Source organism: Elgaria multicarinata, chromosome 13, assembly GCF_023053635.1.
Source record: "Elgaria multicarinata webbii isolate HBS135686 ecotype San Diego chromosome 13, rElgMul1.1.pri, whole genome shotgun sequence".
NCBI lineage: Eukaryota > Metazoa > Chordata > Lepidosauria > Squamata > Anguidae > Elgaria > Elgaria multicarinata.
In genome coordinates, this window is record NC_086183.1 from 21,050,263 (window position 1) to 21,064,085 (window position 13,823).

The window sequence follows — 13,823 nt, forward strand, 5'->3', positions numbered from 1 at the left end:
GCTTCTAACTATACATCACATTTCCAGAAGGAAAGGGGTTAGGAATATACTGATGTGTTTCATGCACCAATGCAAATTACATCCTCTTGTAACCATTAATCTCTGGTTAATAAAAGAACTATGGTGTATGTTGGTACACTGCTAATGCTGAGAAGGGAAGGAGAAATTTCTCTGAACATCAGAGGAAAAAATGCTCAAAACCATGGACTTGCAAAATATGTGCACTGAACCCCAGTAAGCTTCGATGCATTTGAATTCAGGTCTCCTCAGTTCTAAAACTGGCACTTATTTATGTCATAACACTGGTTCTCAACCAAACAATTTCAAAACAGAAAACTTTTCTGCTATCAAGTTTCATAACTATCATCTAAAAGCTTTACTCTCACTACAAGACACATCCAACTGAGTCATCATATTTCATTTGCATTCCTTTGCTGTGGCAAGAACAACATTAAAGCATGTGCCCTAACTACTACAACAGCTTGTTTTGGTGGTAAAGTCAGCAGTATCTCTTTCTAATCCAGAATTCACATGTAGGGAGGTAACAAAAATATTTGTGGGTCAAAAAAGATGCCTAGTAGAAAGCTGTTTTGTTAAAATGAATTGACTCTTTTCTGACAAGTTCCAAAAATCACAGGAATGCTGTTGGAGAGTATAAACTGTTCTATTCAGGCATTTTTATACAGCTTCTCTAAATAAATCACAAAATAGATTTACGTTCCTTACAAAGAACTAACTTATCTAATTCTTGCTGTCCCACCTACTGAAGTGGCCAATATTTTCAACATCTTAATGTCCCTTTAACACAAGATGATGGTTTGTGACGACACAGCCAAAAATGAAATCCCAATCTCAATATGAAAAGCAGTGAGGTTGAAGATTCTACCAACTTAGGCTAGTAAGCGACTAGTTAATTACTTGCTATAAAAAGAGGCAAAATAGGTAACTTTGTGTTCAAAATAAAACAGTCAAGAAACACCTTATACTAAAGCTAGCAAGTTGTCCAAAATGGGGCACAGCATATGAACAATGGGGGAAGAATGAAACTATCTGAAGCCTGAAAGAAGGAAATACACACTAGAAAATTTAAGAAAATAATATATTTATTTTGATCACTGAACTCATAGCAGAAAAAGATTGAAAATAAATAGTTCCCAACTCTAAGAATGCAGAAGTTCCCCTAAACTAGACAGTAGACAAAATATTATTTAAAAAGGAAAACTTTCCTTGTGTTAATAAAGAGTGTTCTCACATACTCTGTATTGCAGTACAGTCATGTCAGAACACCTGATTACTATTCAGCTAACTCTGCCATCCTCAGTATAGAGACTTTCTAAAGAAGAGTACCAGATATATGTTAGTCAAAACTAATTTAAGCTCCTCTAAGTACTAAGTGAGAAAGCCCTAACTGATTAGGCTTACCAGGTCAGTGCAAAGTTTTCTACTAATAAACTCATATATCACCAGTAAACAAGCAAGTTCAAATAACTGTACAACTCTAAGCATCATACAATATACAGGTTAGCTAATGATGTCAATGATATTTTTTCCTGTTCAGTTTGAGATAGGCAGCTCTGAGGCACACCAATGCCTACAAAATTAGTCAGATATTGCTGCATATTATCTCTTACTATCTCCTGAGTGTCGACATAAATTGTCTACTAAAACCGTATTTCATGATTGGATCTCAACCTTCTCCTCTAATATTATTTCTACTTGCTTGTCAACTCTCATAATCACTGAGAAACATGTATGCATTGGCTTCCCTCTAGTCCAGAGGGGCACATGCCCATACTATCCACTCAATGAGGTTGAGCTCTTCTGGGCATAATCCTATGCATGTTCAAACTTTTTTCTGCCTAAACATGCATAGGACTACACCCTAATAGAGCTGGGATATGAATAAATTGTAGCAGAGATAACTACTGGCAAAAATTACCAGCTAACACAACATTTGGCAATTTAGTAAAGGCACAATCCTATCCCGATGCTTGTAAGCCTTCAAACCCAGAGACTTACGGGCATCCAACACAGTGAGGTAGGAGAAATCTTGGCCTCAACACTCCTCCCACTCTGCATTTTCGCTAGATGGGCTTTTTCACCAGTCTAGCTGGGACGTCTCGGAGGGGGACGGAAGGAGGCTGGAGAGGCCTGGTGATACTTTGTAAGCCAGTCTCTCCAGTTGCTTTTGTGACCTTGGAAAGCCAGCTGGCGTGATTCTCTCCACACCAGCTGCAAGCGGGAGGGGAGCATGGATTCCTGAATCCAAGGTCGGAGCGGTGTCTCCATCTTCAGATCTGGGAATCAGAAATATCCTATGGAGCCCCAGATGATGTCTAGGGGGCATAGGATTGCTCCCTAAATGAATTAAGCATGGCAATTAGTAAATACATGAAATAGCAATAGGCTTCATAAATGAATAAAATGCCACACAGCTATATTTTCCCAATAGATGATATTAGCACATAGCCACATGGATCTTTCAAATATGAAGTCTACCTAAGCAAGTCTAATTACACTTAAACATTTTGTCTTAAACCCACTTGAACATGACATAAACCAAATTCTGCTCACTCAACTGATGCTTCCTTGTTAGTTATTTATATTTATTTATTTATTGCATTTTTATACCACCCAATAGCCGAAGCTTAGTTCAAGCTGGAAGATTGCCGCAGCTCCACTTAGGTTTGTTTGTCAACCCTTACCCAAACTGTGAGTTCAATGTTCCATGCAGAATGGATGCAGTTTGCCAAAACAGGCAAGTTATGTGAAATTCCACTTTGCAGAAAAATTGTTATGACGTAATGCCATCACAACACGCTGCAACTGGAGCTTGGCAAAAGGTGATTTTAGAAGTATAGAGGCCGTTATTTTGGGTCATCCAGCTAGGAATACCCCCAGGATGTGAGTTTGGCTCACAACTACCAGGAAGCTGCATTTTTAAGGATTAAAAGAACACACCCTTATTGCTGTCCTTCTGCAACTGAATTTCCAAAAGAACAAGCTGCAACTAGTTAAAAATAAATAAAAGCAATTCTTTTAAGGAAACAAGAACCACAAGAGTCTTCATATTTCACCAAGAAGAAATTAGATAACAGAGCCCAATAGTGCTAGTCCTACTGCTAAAATGTATGACAGTCCAGAATATGAAAAAAGTTGAAAATTACTACATTCAGCATAGCAAAGGCAGAAAACTTCAATCAAACAATTCCTTAGATTCTTCTCCAACGAATGCAGACAGATCGAAGACTAAAATGCTTGGAAGAATCTGGCAAATCTAAGGCCAGGTAAAGTAGTAATGGAATCAAACATTAAGGATGTTTGATTGAACTCTGCAAACTCCTTTAGTGAAAAGGATCTTCCAGCTCACATCAGCATTTTGTATGTGTGACCCATCACTGAAACTTTCTGCATGACATGCTGTCCTTCATAGCAACTCTAAACTGAACTCAGGGGAAAGGACGTGTGAGCGAATGTGTGCATCAAGCACAAAACAATTGTTGTATTGCTGGATGGGGATCTTCTACTCACCAGATGGCTCTTCTGGCTCACTTTCATTCTCTTCCTCAGGAGGTGGTGGCGGAGGCGGAGGGGGCAGCTTTTTCTCTTTCTCCGCTTTAGCATTCCTTTCTTCTTCAGAGTAATACTCATCTTCAGAAAGGTTAGCAAGGCTCTCATCCATTTCTCTATATTCTACCTGCAAGAAGATCCGCCAAAAGATAATCAAAACCATCGATGGAAGGGATAAAAACACAGGAAATGGCACAATTAAAGAGATTTCTTATCTGTATAAACCAAACATTTTAGATTAACAATAAAACCTTCTATATAGCTATCAAACATAATACATCACCTCTGATAGTGATCCTAATTTTAAAAACACATTAAACCTTCAAGATTCATTGTGTACACAGTAAAACAAACTCCCATATCTTTCTTGTTTCTACGTTTAGCATCCAAGAAGCCATTCTATTCTCTTAGAGAAGTTATTTAAGTAATTTGTTAACAGTTTTTTTTAATCTGGGCACCTGCACTAGTCTTCCTCTTGGGCTAGAATTCATATTCATTTCATAGTTTACACCATATATATTTAGCCCCAGAGGTTCAGTACCATCCTGAAACATTTACTTAAAGTATGCCAATTGAGTTCAATATGACTTCATTGTAAGCATGCATAGGACTGCATCCTTGGGCCAGTATCCTGCTGTTTCTTTTGGGGCAGTGGAAGTCACTGCTGGTGCAACAGGAATCTAAGAATAACCCCAGAAATGCTTGTTTCTAAATCAGGACAGGTAAAGCCAAGCTCTCTTCTGTGAGCTCTGCTAACCTGCCATGTTCCGGAGAAGAGCGTTTCCACTTGTTTCTGGTTGCCCATAGAACTATGAAATCTCTGTTGTGCAACAGCCCACCTGCAGTTTATGCTGTTCTCTGACTGAGGGAGTTGCAATGTGAGCTCTCTCTCTCACTCTCACACATGCACACTCCAGACCCTAATCATAAGTAGCAATAGCAAAAATAAGGAAGTTCAATACTTTATTTTGCATATGGTAAAGGTAGTTCTGAAGATACCAACACAGATACATCATGGCCCCACCTGTGAAATAACTAGGGTATTAGAAGGACAACAGAATACCAAGAAATTGTCTACCTCCAATTAAGCCAGGATTTCTACTACGATGATACCTGTTATATCTCAAGAGGTACTAGAAAATGTTGGAAGTTCCTGAGGAAGGAGTCTAACTCCAAAAACATGTCGAGCTACATTAAAACTATTATTTTACCCTGTTCAGCACTCTTTATAAGTCTGTTTCTGAACTATATGTGTTAGGCCATATGGTAGCAGAACAGCAATTTACTCAAACACTTCACAAGTACTAACATTTCATGAAATAACAACACATAGTCCTGATTTAATTGATTAAAGTTAAAGTAGGAATATAGTATGTCCCAGAACAGACAAGCATTAAAAAGTGACTAGGCCCTGGTGTTCTTCACTATGTTGACTATACTGTGGTGAAACTAACGTAAAAGTAACACAGGGGTAGAAGATGAGAAAACACAGCCTTTCATATGTTGCCATGTCCTAGGGTTATGCCTGTTGCATGCTGTAAAGTGTTTTGATGTACAATAATTACAACTGTGTCCACTGTATCTCTTCCTATCATTCCGCCCTCAGAAGAGGAACTCACACTTTCCTCCTGCCACTAAATTAATCTCAGTGGTGCATCACCTGCTGCAACCTACACAGAATAGACTTCTATATGTGAAACAACACACAACTTTGTTTTCACAGTGGTGGCTGCTGCCCACTGGGGCTGACAGGGCAAAAGGGTCGCTGTAGTCAATTAGAACTGCTGGTCTCCCCTTTGCCCTTCCTTGCCTGTGCTTTTTGATGACCATCTAGGGATAGGATTACAAAATATAGGAATTGAGAAGGCAGCAGGAGGATCACCTGATCTGGCTGCTCCTCTTTTCATCTCCCGCCTCCTTTTGAACACAATCTGAACACTTGCCATTGGGAAGGTCTCCAGTGCATGCACCATTGAAAAGGGGAGAAGTGCAGAAGTGGTTTCCCACGCATACACAAACCTCTGCCATCTCATTTATTATTTCTCTCATGACACTGTTTGGTGGGGGTACGTGTGAGGGGGTATGAACTAAATAAACACAGTGTGAGATTAATGCAGCAGCAGAAGCAGCACTTCCTTTTCCTGTTCTAGCGCACAGGCAATCACAGGCGCAGGAAAGCACAGCTGGGAAACAACAACTTTCCTCTCTCAATCTTCTCTAGAGTGCTATGACTACCAAGGAGAGATACGTATCCAGCAACAAAACAGTAAAGCCCACTTTTGTGAAACACATTTTTGCTGCTCCAGCAGGAAACCTCCCTTGAACTAAAAAAGCACACAAGAAAACAAACTCACCCACAATCGCACGACACCCTTATCAAGCAGGGGAGGGAGTTGACCTGTTCAAGGAAGAAGAAAGAGCCAAACGGGAAGGGAAAGGAATGACGAAGCATGAAGTAAATAAACATTGTGTGAGATTAATGCAGCAGCACTGCTTCTTCTGCTTCCTCTAGGTGTGCAGAGGCGAGCAAAGCCAGGAGCTAACAGCTTTCCTCTCTCAAATCATCACCCAGAATAGTATGACCACCATCAAGATCATGAGTGCAAAGCAGACAGCAGGTGTGTGCTTGGGTGGGGGTGTGTAGGGGGGGGGGAGATCCAATACAAAAGTAAAGCACTCCAGTAAAGCACTCCTTTTCAAATCCCATTTTTCTGCTCCAACAGCAACCCCTCCCACCACTGAAAAGGCACACAAGAAGGCAAACTCACCTACACTCACACATTGGCCTGGTTTGCACATCATGCTAACTCATTGTTTATTAAACCCATACAATGGCTTAGCGTTATGTGAGAACCAGGCCATTCCCTGCCCCTGAAGTGTTCTCTTTCTATTTCTGTGCTACCTAGAGATGCAAACTTTCCAGAAATTTTGAAACCATGGTAAAAAAATCAGGTTGTTCTTTGTTCTCTTCTTTTTTTCTGCGAAAACATGGAAATTTGAGAGGAAAAGATCTAAAGTCACTTGGTTGATTTGGGAACATAAAGACCCAATTTGCATGTAATGACCAACTATTGGATAAACGACCCAGAATTAGTCAGAGCTGCAGCCTGAGCAAGTGAGCACTGTCTTCCACCTACCACATTGCATCCACTTTCGTAAACAACACAAAAACGCCTCATTCCTGGGTTGTTCATCATAGAATCATAGAATAGCAGAGTTGGAAGGGGCCTGCAAGGCCATCGAGTCCAACCCCCTGCTCAATGCAGGAATCCATCCTAAAGCATCCCTGACAGATGGTTGTCCAGCTGCCTCTTGAATGACTCTAGTGTGGGAGAGCCCACAACCTCCCTAGGTGGTTGCATAGTTTGTTGTAGGGTTGTTTCTCCCTCAACAGAGATGTGAAATTTTGAGACCATGGAAAAAAACTGTTCTTTTGCGGGGTGGAGCGCGGGGATGATGACGAAAGGAATTTTTTGGGAAATTGAAAACTAAGCAATACTATTTTTTAGTGCTTTTTACAGATCTAAAGTCACTTTGTTGCTTTAAGACAGCCTTCCCCAACCTGGTGCCCTCCAGATATTTTGGCTTTCAGCTCCCATCAGCCTCAGGCAGCGTGGCCAATAGTTAGGAATGCTGCCCACTATAATCTAAAACATCTGGAGGGCACCAGAGTGGGGAGGGCTGCTTTAGGAATATAAAGCAGCATTTCTGTTCCTAAAGTTATTTTATGTATAATAAAATTATCATTATATTTCAAAACTTTTAAAAGCATCAAAAACACAGGATCCTATAGAACAGAATTGCACAATGGTGACTATTTACATGTTGGGAAACTGAGCATAAATGTCTATTTAAAGTATATAAAATAGTATATTAAATCAATAATTTTAATAAAGAATGAAAGAAATAACTATGCTGGGAATCTTTACAGGGAGGTTTTTGTAAACCGCCCAGAGAGCTTCAGCTACTGAGCGGTATTAAAATGTAATAAATAAATAAATAAATAAATAAAAATTTAAAAATCCCCCCCATGGCTTCAAAATTCGCAGAAATGTTACAGCTATAGTCTGACATAAAAGTCTTTCTGTTATGTAGTTTTTAGTAATCATTTTGGGAGAGTAAAAGCCAAGTGGCAATATATGAATAAATTGTCTTAAATAATTTATTGATCATTCTAAAATAAACGTTATTTTCTCTAGTACTGCCTCTTGCTTTTAAGTAAGAAAGTATAAAAATCCAGGTTGGATTCAAGGTTCAGTCAGTCAGTGCACTGCTTGAGACAATGAACTAAGTCAGGCAAAATGCATCTGCTCTGGGACAGTGCTGCGTGGAAGAATAAGATACATAGGCACCCATTGGTTATGGGGATTTTCCATGGCCCCCATTTCACTAAATGCAGGCTTGTGAGAATGGAAGTAGAAGATATATGGGAAGGATTCCCCAACACCCTGCCCACCACCTCTGCCCATTGCCTACTGCTCCATAGGGGCCATGGTGGACATCTACAATTAGCCCAGCTAGCCCAAAAAGAATGGAAGAAAACTAGCTACTGAGCCAGCAAAGAAGTAGATAAAATTATGGATGCCAAGTGGTACACATTGATTTCCAAACAATGGTGACCTGATTCACATGATTACCACAGCCAACAGTGGCTTACTTAAGCCATGATGAGTTGCAGTGCCCGTAGAACATAGTTTCCCTGTTCAAGCCATGGCCTCAGCTTGTTGTGTCATCCAAACTCAGGTGGCAAGCATTGTTCAATGGTTAAATAAACCTCAAATAACCCATGGTCTGTTGTAGGGTTGAGGACTGTGTAACCCGCAAACAACCCCTGACACCCAGGTTCAGATGACACAGCAAACCATGGCAATCCCCTGCCAGGGGATGAATATTCAAAATGCCTACCTAAACACACTGTAACACACTGTGTGTAAGTAAGAGGGCAGGAGGGTCTCTTTCAGAGGGATACTGCCCTCCACTCACCTATTATAAAACCACCACCATTCATTGGCCTTGTCCCAACGACACTTGGAGAAGGATGTTTAGGCAAACCACGCTGCATTGTGGTTAACAACCACTACATTTGCTGCTGCCAGACAACCACTATACAATAGAATAGTATTTTAATTAGACATGTAAGTTGTGTGTTGTCTTCCTACGTAGAAGTGCCTTCCATCATGTTACTGTGCTTACATCTAAGCTGTAATTTGATTTTCAGTGTTGGATCCAGACTTAAGTCGTGCTTAAGGGTATACCTACTGAAATCAACGGGACTTAAGTTAGTCATGACTAACTTATGTCTCATTGATTTCATTGGATCTACTCTAATCATGACTAAGTCTGGATCCAACTTACAGTCAGTACTTTTTGCATTTCATTGCCATTTGCCCTTTTGTCACTTTTTCCTACACCCTTCCCAACTGAGGACAGCACTTCATGCATCAGATTAAGCTGGCTCTAAACCATGAAATTTATAAAAATAAAAATGCCATAATGACTATGTTAGTTTTTAAAGTGTCACAAAATTGTGTTGTTTTTGCACATTGCACAGCAGTTTGAAGCTGTTTTCCTATAGTACAATATCTTACAGCCATCTTACACACAAACTGAAGAAGACTGCACACCACTACCAAGATATATGTGAGCCTTGTAGAGGCTTGGCATTCCAGGAATAGGCAGAAAGCTTTGTTGAGCCATACAAGTACAAATCACATTTCTATTCAGCTGCTGCTAGCCATCAACAAGGACTCAGTGAGAGAAAGACAGCATGGTTTGCATTTTCAAAGCCCTCCACAAATGAAAGAGCCCTGAACCTAGAGCACTGACTCAAACAAAATAATTTCGCATAGGTTTTAGAACTAAACTATAAAAAATGGACAGATCTAACAACAAGAACCCCCCTTTAAAAACAAACACGTGTAGCCTACTGAGAGCCCTCAGCTTTGGGCACAAATTAATTAATGGTGTTTAAACAAGGGTCATGCCATCTGTCATACTTTCTCTACATGCAAAGCACTTCCTTGTAAAAAACAGATATGATAATATCCAGGGGTAGATAATTGCATAACTATTAGACAACCTTTTCATCAAGCATCCATCTCTGCAAAGCTGTGGCCAACAGCTTCCCTATGCCGGTTTTTTGTGAACCGCCCAGAGAGCTTCAGCTATTGGGCGGTATAAAAATGTAATAAATAAAATAAAATAATAAATATGCACATATATGATGCAAAACATAAAGATGTGCAAATTGCAACATGTGATCTGAAAGCTCTCACCTTTCACAAAGGGAATTCGTGCTAGAAAAGCATGAGAAAAGCATAGGAGGACGTCCCTGATTTTGTTAGGATTTACTGACCTACGCTATTATACACAATTGAAAATGCTTCTCTGAAATAATGGTAGTGTTCTAGCTCTGAAAACCTCCATATCTATAGACAAACAATAAATGAAAGTCATTTGTGTCTTAAGGCTGGGGGATCCTGGGAGCTGTAAGACTTTTTTGACCCTGTTCATACAACATGCTAAGCCACAGTGGTTAAGCATTTTGAGCTAAATGTTATGGCTTAGTGTGTCGTGTGAACCATGACTGCTGCATTCATGTCCTGCTTGTGGGTTTCCCATAGTGAGCTAATTGGCCACTGTGTGAACAGAATGCTGGAGCAGATGGACCCTTGGTCTGATCCAGCATGGATCTTCTTATGTTCTGAAGTGGGCTTAATTATTATATTATTATTATATTTATTTGTATCCCGCCTTTTGCCCAATGCTGGGCCTCAAGGCGGCCTTACAAAGTTTAAAATATACATGGGGGGGACGGGACAAAACCATAAACATTTAAAATACACAACAAAATTATAAGGCATTAACGTAGATGGAGGGCCAGACTATTCTCCAAAGGCCTGCTGGAACAAAAAAGTTTTCCCCTGCTTCCGAAAGCCCATCAAGGAAGGAGCCAGCCTAGCTTCCCCGGGAAGAGAGTTCCAGAGCACCGGAGCAGCCACCGAGAAGGCCCTCTCCCATGTTCCCACCAAGCGCGCCTGTGAAGAAGGTGGGACTGAAAGAAGGGCCTCTCCAGAAGATCTCAAAGCACGGGCAAGCTCATAAGGGAGAATATGGTCTTTCAAGTAACCTGGACCCGAACCATATAGGGCTTTATAGGTCACAACCAGCACTTTGAATTGTGCCCAGAAACAGACTGGAAGCCAGTGGAGCTGTTTTAACAGGGGAGTTGTGTGCTCCCTGTAACCAGCCCCGGTCAACAATCTGGCTGCAGCTCTTTGAACCAGCTGGAGTTTCCGAACACTCTTCAAAGGCAGCCCCACGTAGAGCGCGTTACAGTAATCAAATCGAGATGTAACTAAGGCATGTGTCACCGTGGCCAGGTCCGACATCTCTAGTAACGGGCGCAGATGGCGCACTAGCTTTAACTGTGCAAATGAACTCCTGGCCACCGCCGAAACCTGGGTATCCAGGCTCAGGGCTGAATCCAGAAGTACACCCAAGCTGCGGACCTGCGTCTTCAGGGGGAGTGTAACCCCATCCAACACAAGCTGAATCCCTATTCCCTGATCTGCCTTTCGACTGAACAGGAGCACCTCTGTCTTATCTGGATTAAGCTTCAGTTTAAGTCCGTGTAAACCATATGATACAAAAACCTGTGTTGTCTGAACAGGCCCTTTCTGTCTAAACAAGCATAGGATTGCTCTTTTAATCTTATAACATGGGAGCTAGCAACTGAAAGACTCCTCAGCAATTTGGTACCACTTTGCAAAATCTTCCATTGACCAAGCCTGGATCTACACATACAACAGAAAGAGCTAGCATAAATCTGAGAGATTTCATAGTAGCAGCAATGCAGCAAATACAATCCCAAAGAGAACCTTGTGACATACTTTAAAGGCTAATAGTTTGATTATGGCATAAGCTTTTTTGGAGCAGATCCCAGTTGCATCTGATGAAGTACACCAGTTCTTGGGGAACATGCACGAGAGGGTGCTGTTGCATTCATGTTCTGGTTGTGGGTTTCCCATAGTGGGTTAATCGACCACTATGTGAACAGAATGCTGGAGTAGATGGACCCTTAGTCTGATCCAGCATGGATCTTTTTATGTTCTGAAGTGGGCTCAACTCCATGTAAACCATATGCCACAAAAAACTGCAATTTTTTTTTAAAGGTACCCCACTAGACTCTTTGGGTACTTGCAGAAAAGGCTGTTATTGCACCATCATCCTGCCTCAGCCACAGAATTTGAAAGGGGACGCCGATGATGTCAATGCCCACTTGTAACCCTCCCGTATTTTCCCAGTGCTTCTTCCCCCCTCCCCTAACTTAAAGCTATTATGAAAGGGAGGAGGAGGGAGGAATAGCCTGCCCAATGCCTTCTGATGTTTAGTGGTAGAGCCACTCCATCTGGAAGCACCCCTTTTACCTCACAATCCTGAGGCAGTCGAATGGACTGCACCATTTTTGGATGGTGGGATCCCACTTTCCAATGCTCTTCCCTGGGAGTTGGGGAAGAGACTCTCCGCTTGCATGGAATCTAGTATAGGAGGTAAACGATTGCAGTGGCAAGTTTCCTCTTTATTTATGGTGGGTGTGGTGGTGGTGGTGGTGGTGGTGGTATCACACCGTCCTTCCTGGTCAGGACGGTGTGTTTGGTTTCCTCTCTCCCATTTTATAATCACAACAACCCTGCGAGGTGGGTTAGGGTGAAAGCCGATGTCAGGGTCAAGGTCACCGAGTGAATTCAAAGGCCGAGATGATTCTGAAGTGAGGCCTTCCCAGCCCCAATTCAACACACTCTGACACGCTTCTTCCTACAGCCCGGGGTGGGCAGCCTTCAGGGGGCGTCCGTCGCCCACCCCACCGTGGCCACGGACTCGTTCTTTACTGCCTGTGAAGAATGAACGTTTTGTGAGAGACACCCCCCCCCCCTCCTTCGTCAGGCACCGAAGAGGAGACGGGAAAACCCAAGCGGGCCTCAGTAAAGGGAAGGCCCGGGTGGAAGGAGCAAGCGGAGCAACACACCCACCTTGGCCCGCTTCCGGCGGCTGGTCCGGCGGCCTTCAGGGGTCTCGGCGATGCCGGTGGTCTCGGAGCCCACTGCAGGCCCGGGCCCGGCCGGCGGCGGCTCGGATAAGCTCCCAGGCGGCGAGGCGCGCGGCGGCTCCTTCTTGCGGGGCGTGCGCTCCGAGGCCCCCGAAGCGCCGCCGCCGCCCTCCGCTGGGCCCAAGGAGCTGGAGAGAGGCGGCGGAGGAGGGGGAGGCGGCGGAGGGGGCACCGGGGCTTCGGGAGCGCCATCGCCCCCAGCGCCGCCCCCGCCGACTGGGGCATCCGCCGCCGCCGCCGCCGCGGCCACTTTCTTCCCCGACGACAGCATCGCCTCAGCCGCTCGGCCAGTGGGACAAAGGCAGCCCCGTGCGCGAGGGACCGAACGCGCCGCAAGCTCCGCCCCGGCGCCGCCGCGACGTCACCGGGCCCCTGCTACGCCCCCTTTCGCCGAGAAGCGGGCTGAGAGAACCAAGGCGAAGGGTGACCCGGCTTGCAGGACGAGGCTTTTTGTCCTTTAGCGTATGCCGTAGCGCGTGGCGCGCGCGCGCGCACCCTGGCGGCCGCCACCCTCACCCCGTCCTGCAATCAGTGGGCAGCGTTCAATGATTTCAGCTAGCCGTGACTAACCGAAGTCCCATTTTTCTCAATGGGTCTGCTCCACGTAGGGCTAACATTGAATGCTACCCACTGAAGGCGGGACGCGCCACATTTCAGCAAGGCGCGAGTCATGACTTGCTTAAATCCCATTCATTTCAATGGGTCTGCTGTACTTCATTGGACTAACCCAATGAAGTTGGAAGATTACACCCCTTGCCAAAAAATAAATAAAATCCTGAGGGCACCATCTAATTACTTTTCAGGCCTCTTCAAGTGTGGGCCTCTAGATGTTCCCATCAGCCAATGGTGAAGGGTCATGGGAGTTGTAGGCCCATACAAGTTGCCCACTTGATTTAAATGGAAAGGACATAAGAACAGAAGAAGCACCATGCTAATCAGACCAAGGGTCCATCTAGTCCAGCACTCTGCCCCCACAAGTGACCAACCAGCCATCGGCCAGGGATGAACAAGTAGGACATGGTGCAACAGCACCCTCCCACCCATGTTCCCCAGCAACTGGTGCACACAGGCTTACTGCCTTGAATACTTGAGATAGCCATATGTGCTTAATTCTAACCCATTAAAAACAACGGAGCATAACAAT

At 43.5% G+C, this 13,823-nt stretch overlaps 1 protein-coding gene across 2 annotated transcripts in view; it reads right to left on the reverse strand.

Moving 5' to 3' along the window:
- The window catches only part of KDM1A (lysine demethylase 1A), a 53,145-nt gene extending 40,126 nt beyond the window's left edge, over positions 1-13,019 (reverse strand). The window contains exons 1-2 of one of the 2 annotated variants that reach the window (XM_063140727.1): positions 12,603-13,019; positions 3,532-3,697 (exon numbers count right to left, since the gene is read on the reverse strand). In XM_063140727.1, coding sequence (XP_062996797.1) covers positions 3,532-3,697; positions 12,603-12,950 — 514 coding nt within the window. In that variant the 5' untranslated portion in view covers positions 12,951-13,019. The remainder of the gene's footprint in view (positions 1-3,531; positions 3,698-12,602) is intronic. The other variant, XM_063140726.1, reaches the window with a different exon arrangement.
- Positions 13,020-13,823: the final 804 nt, after the last annotated feature.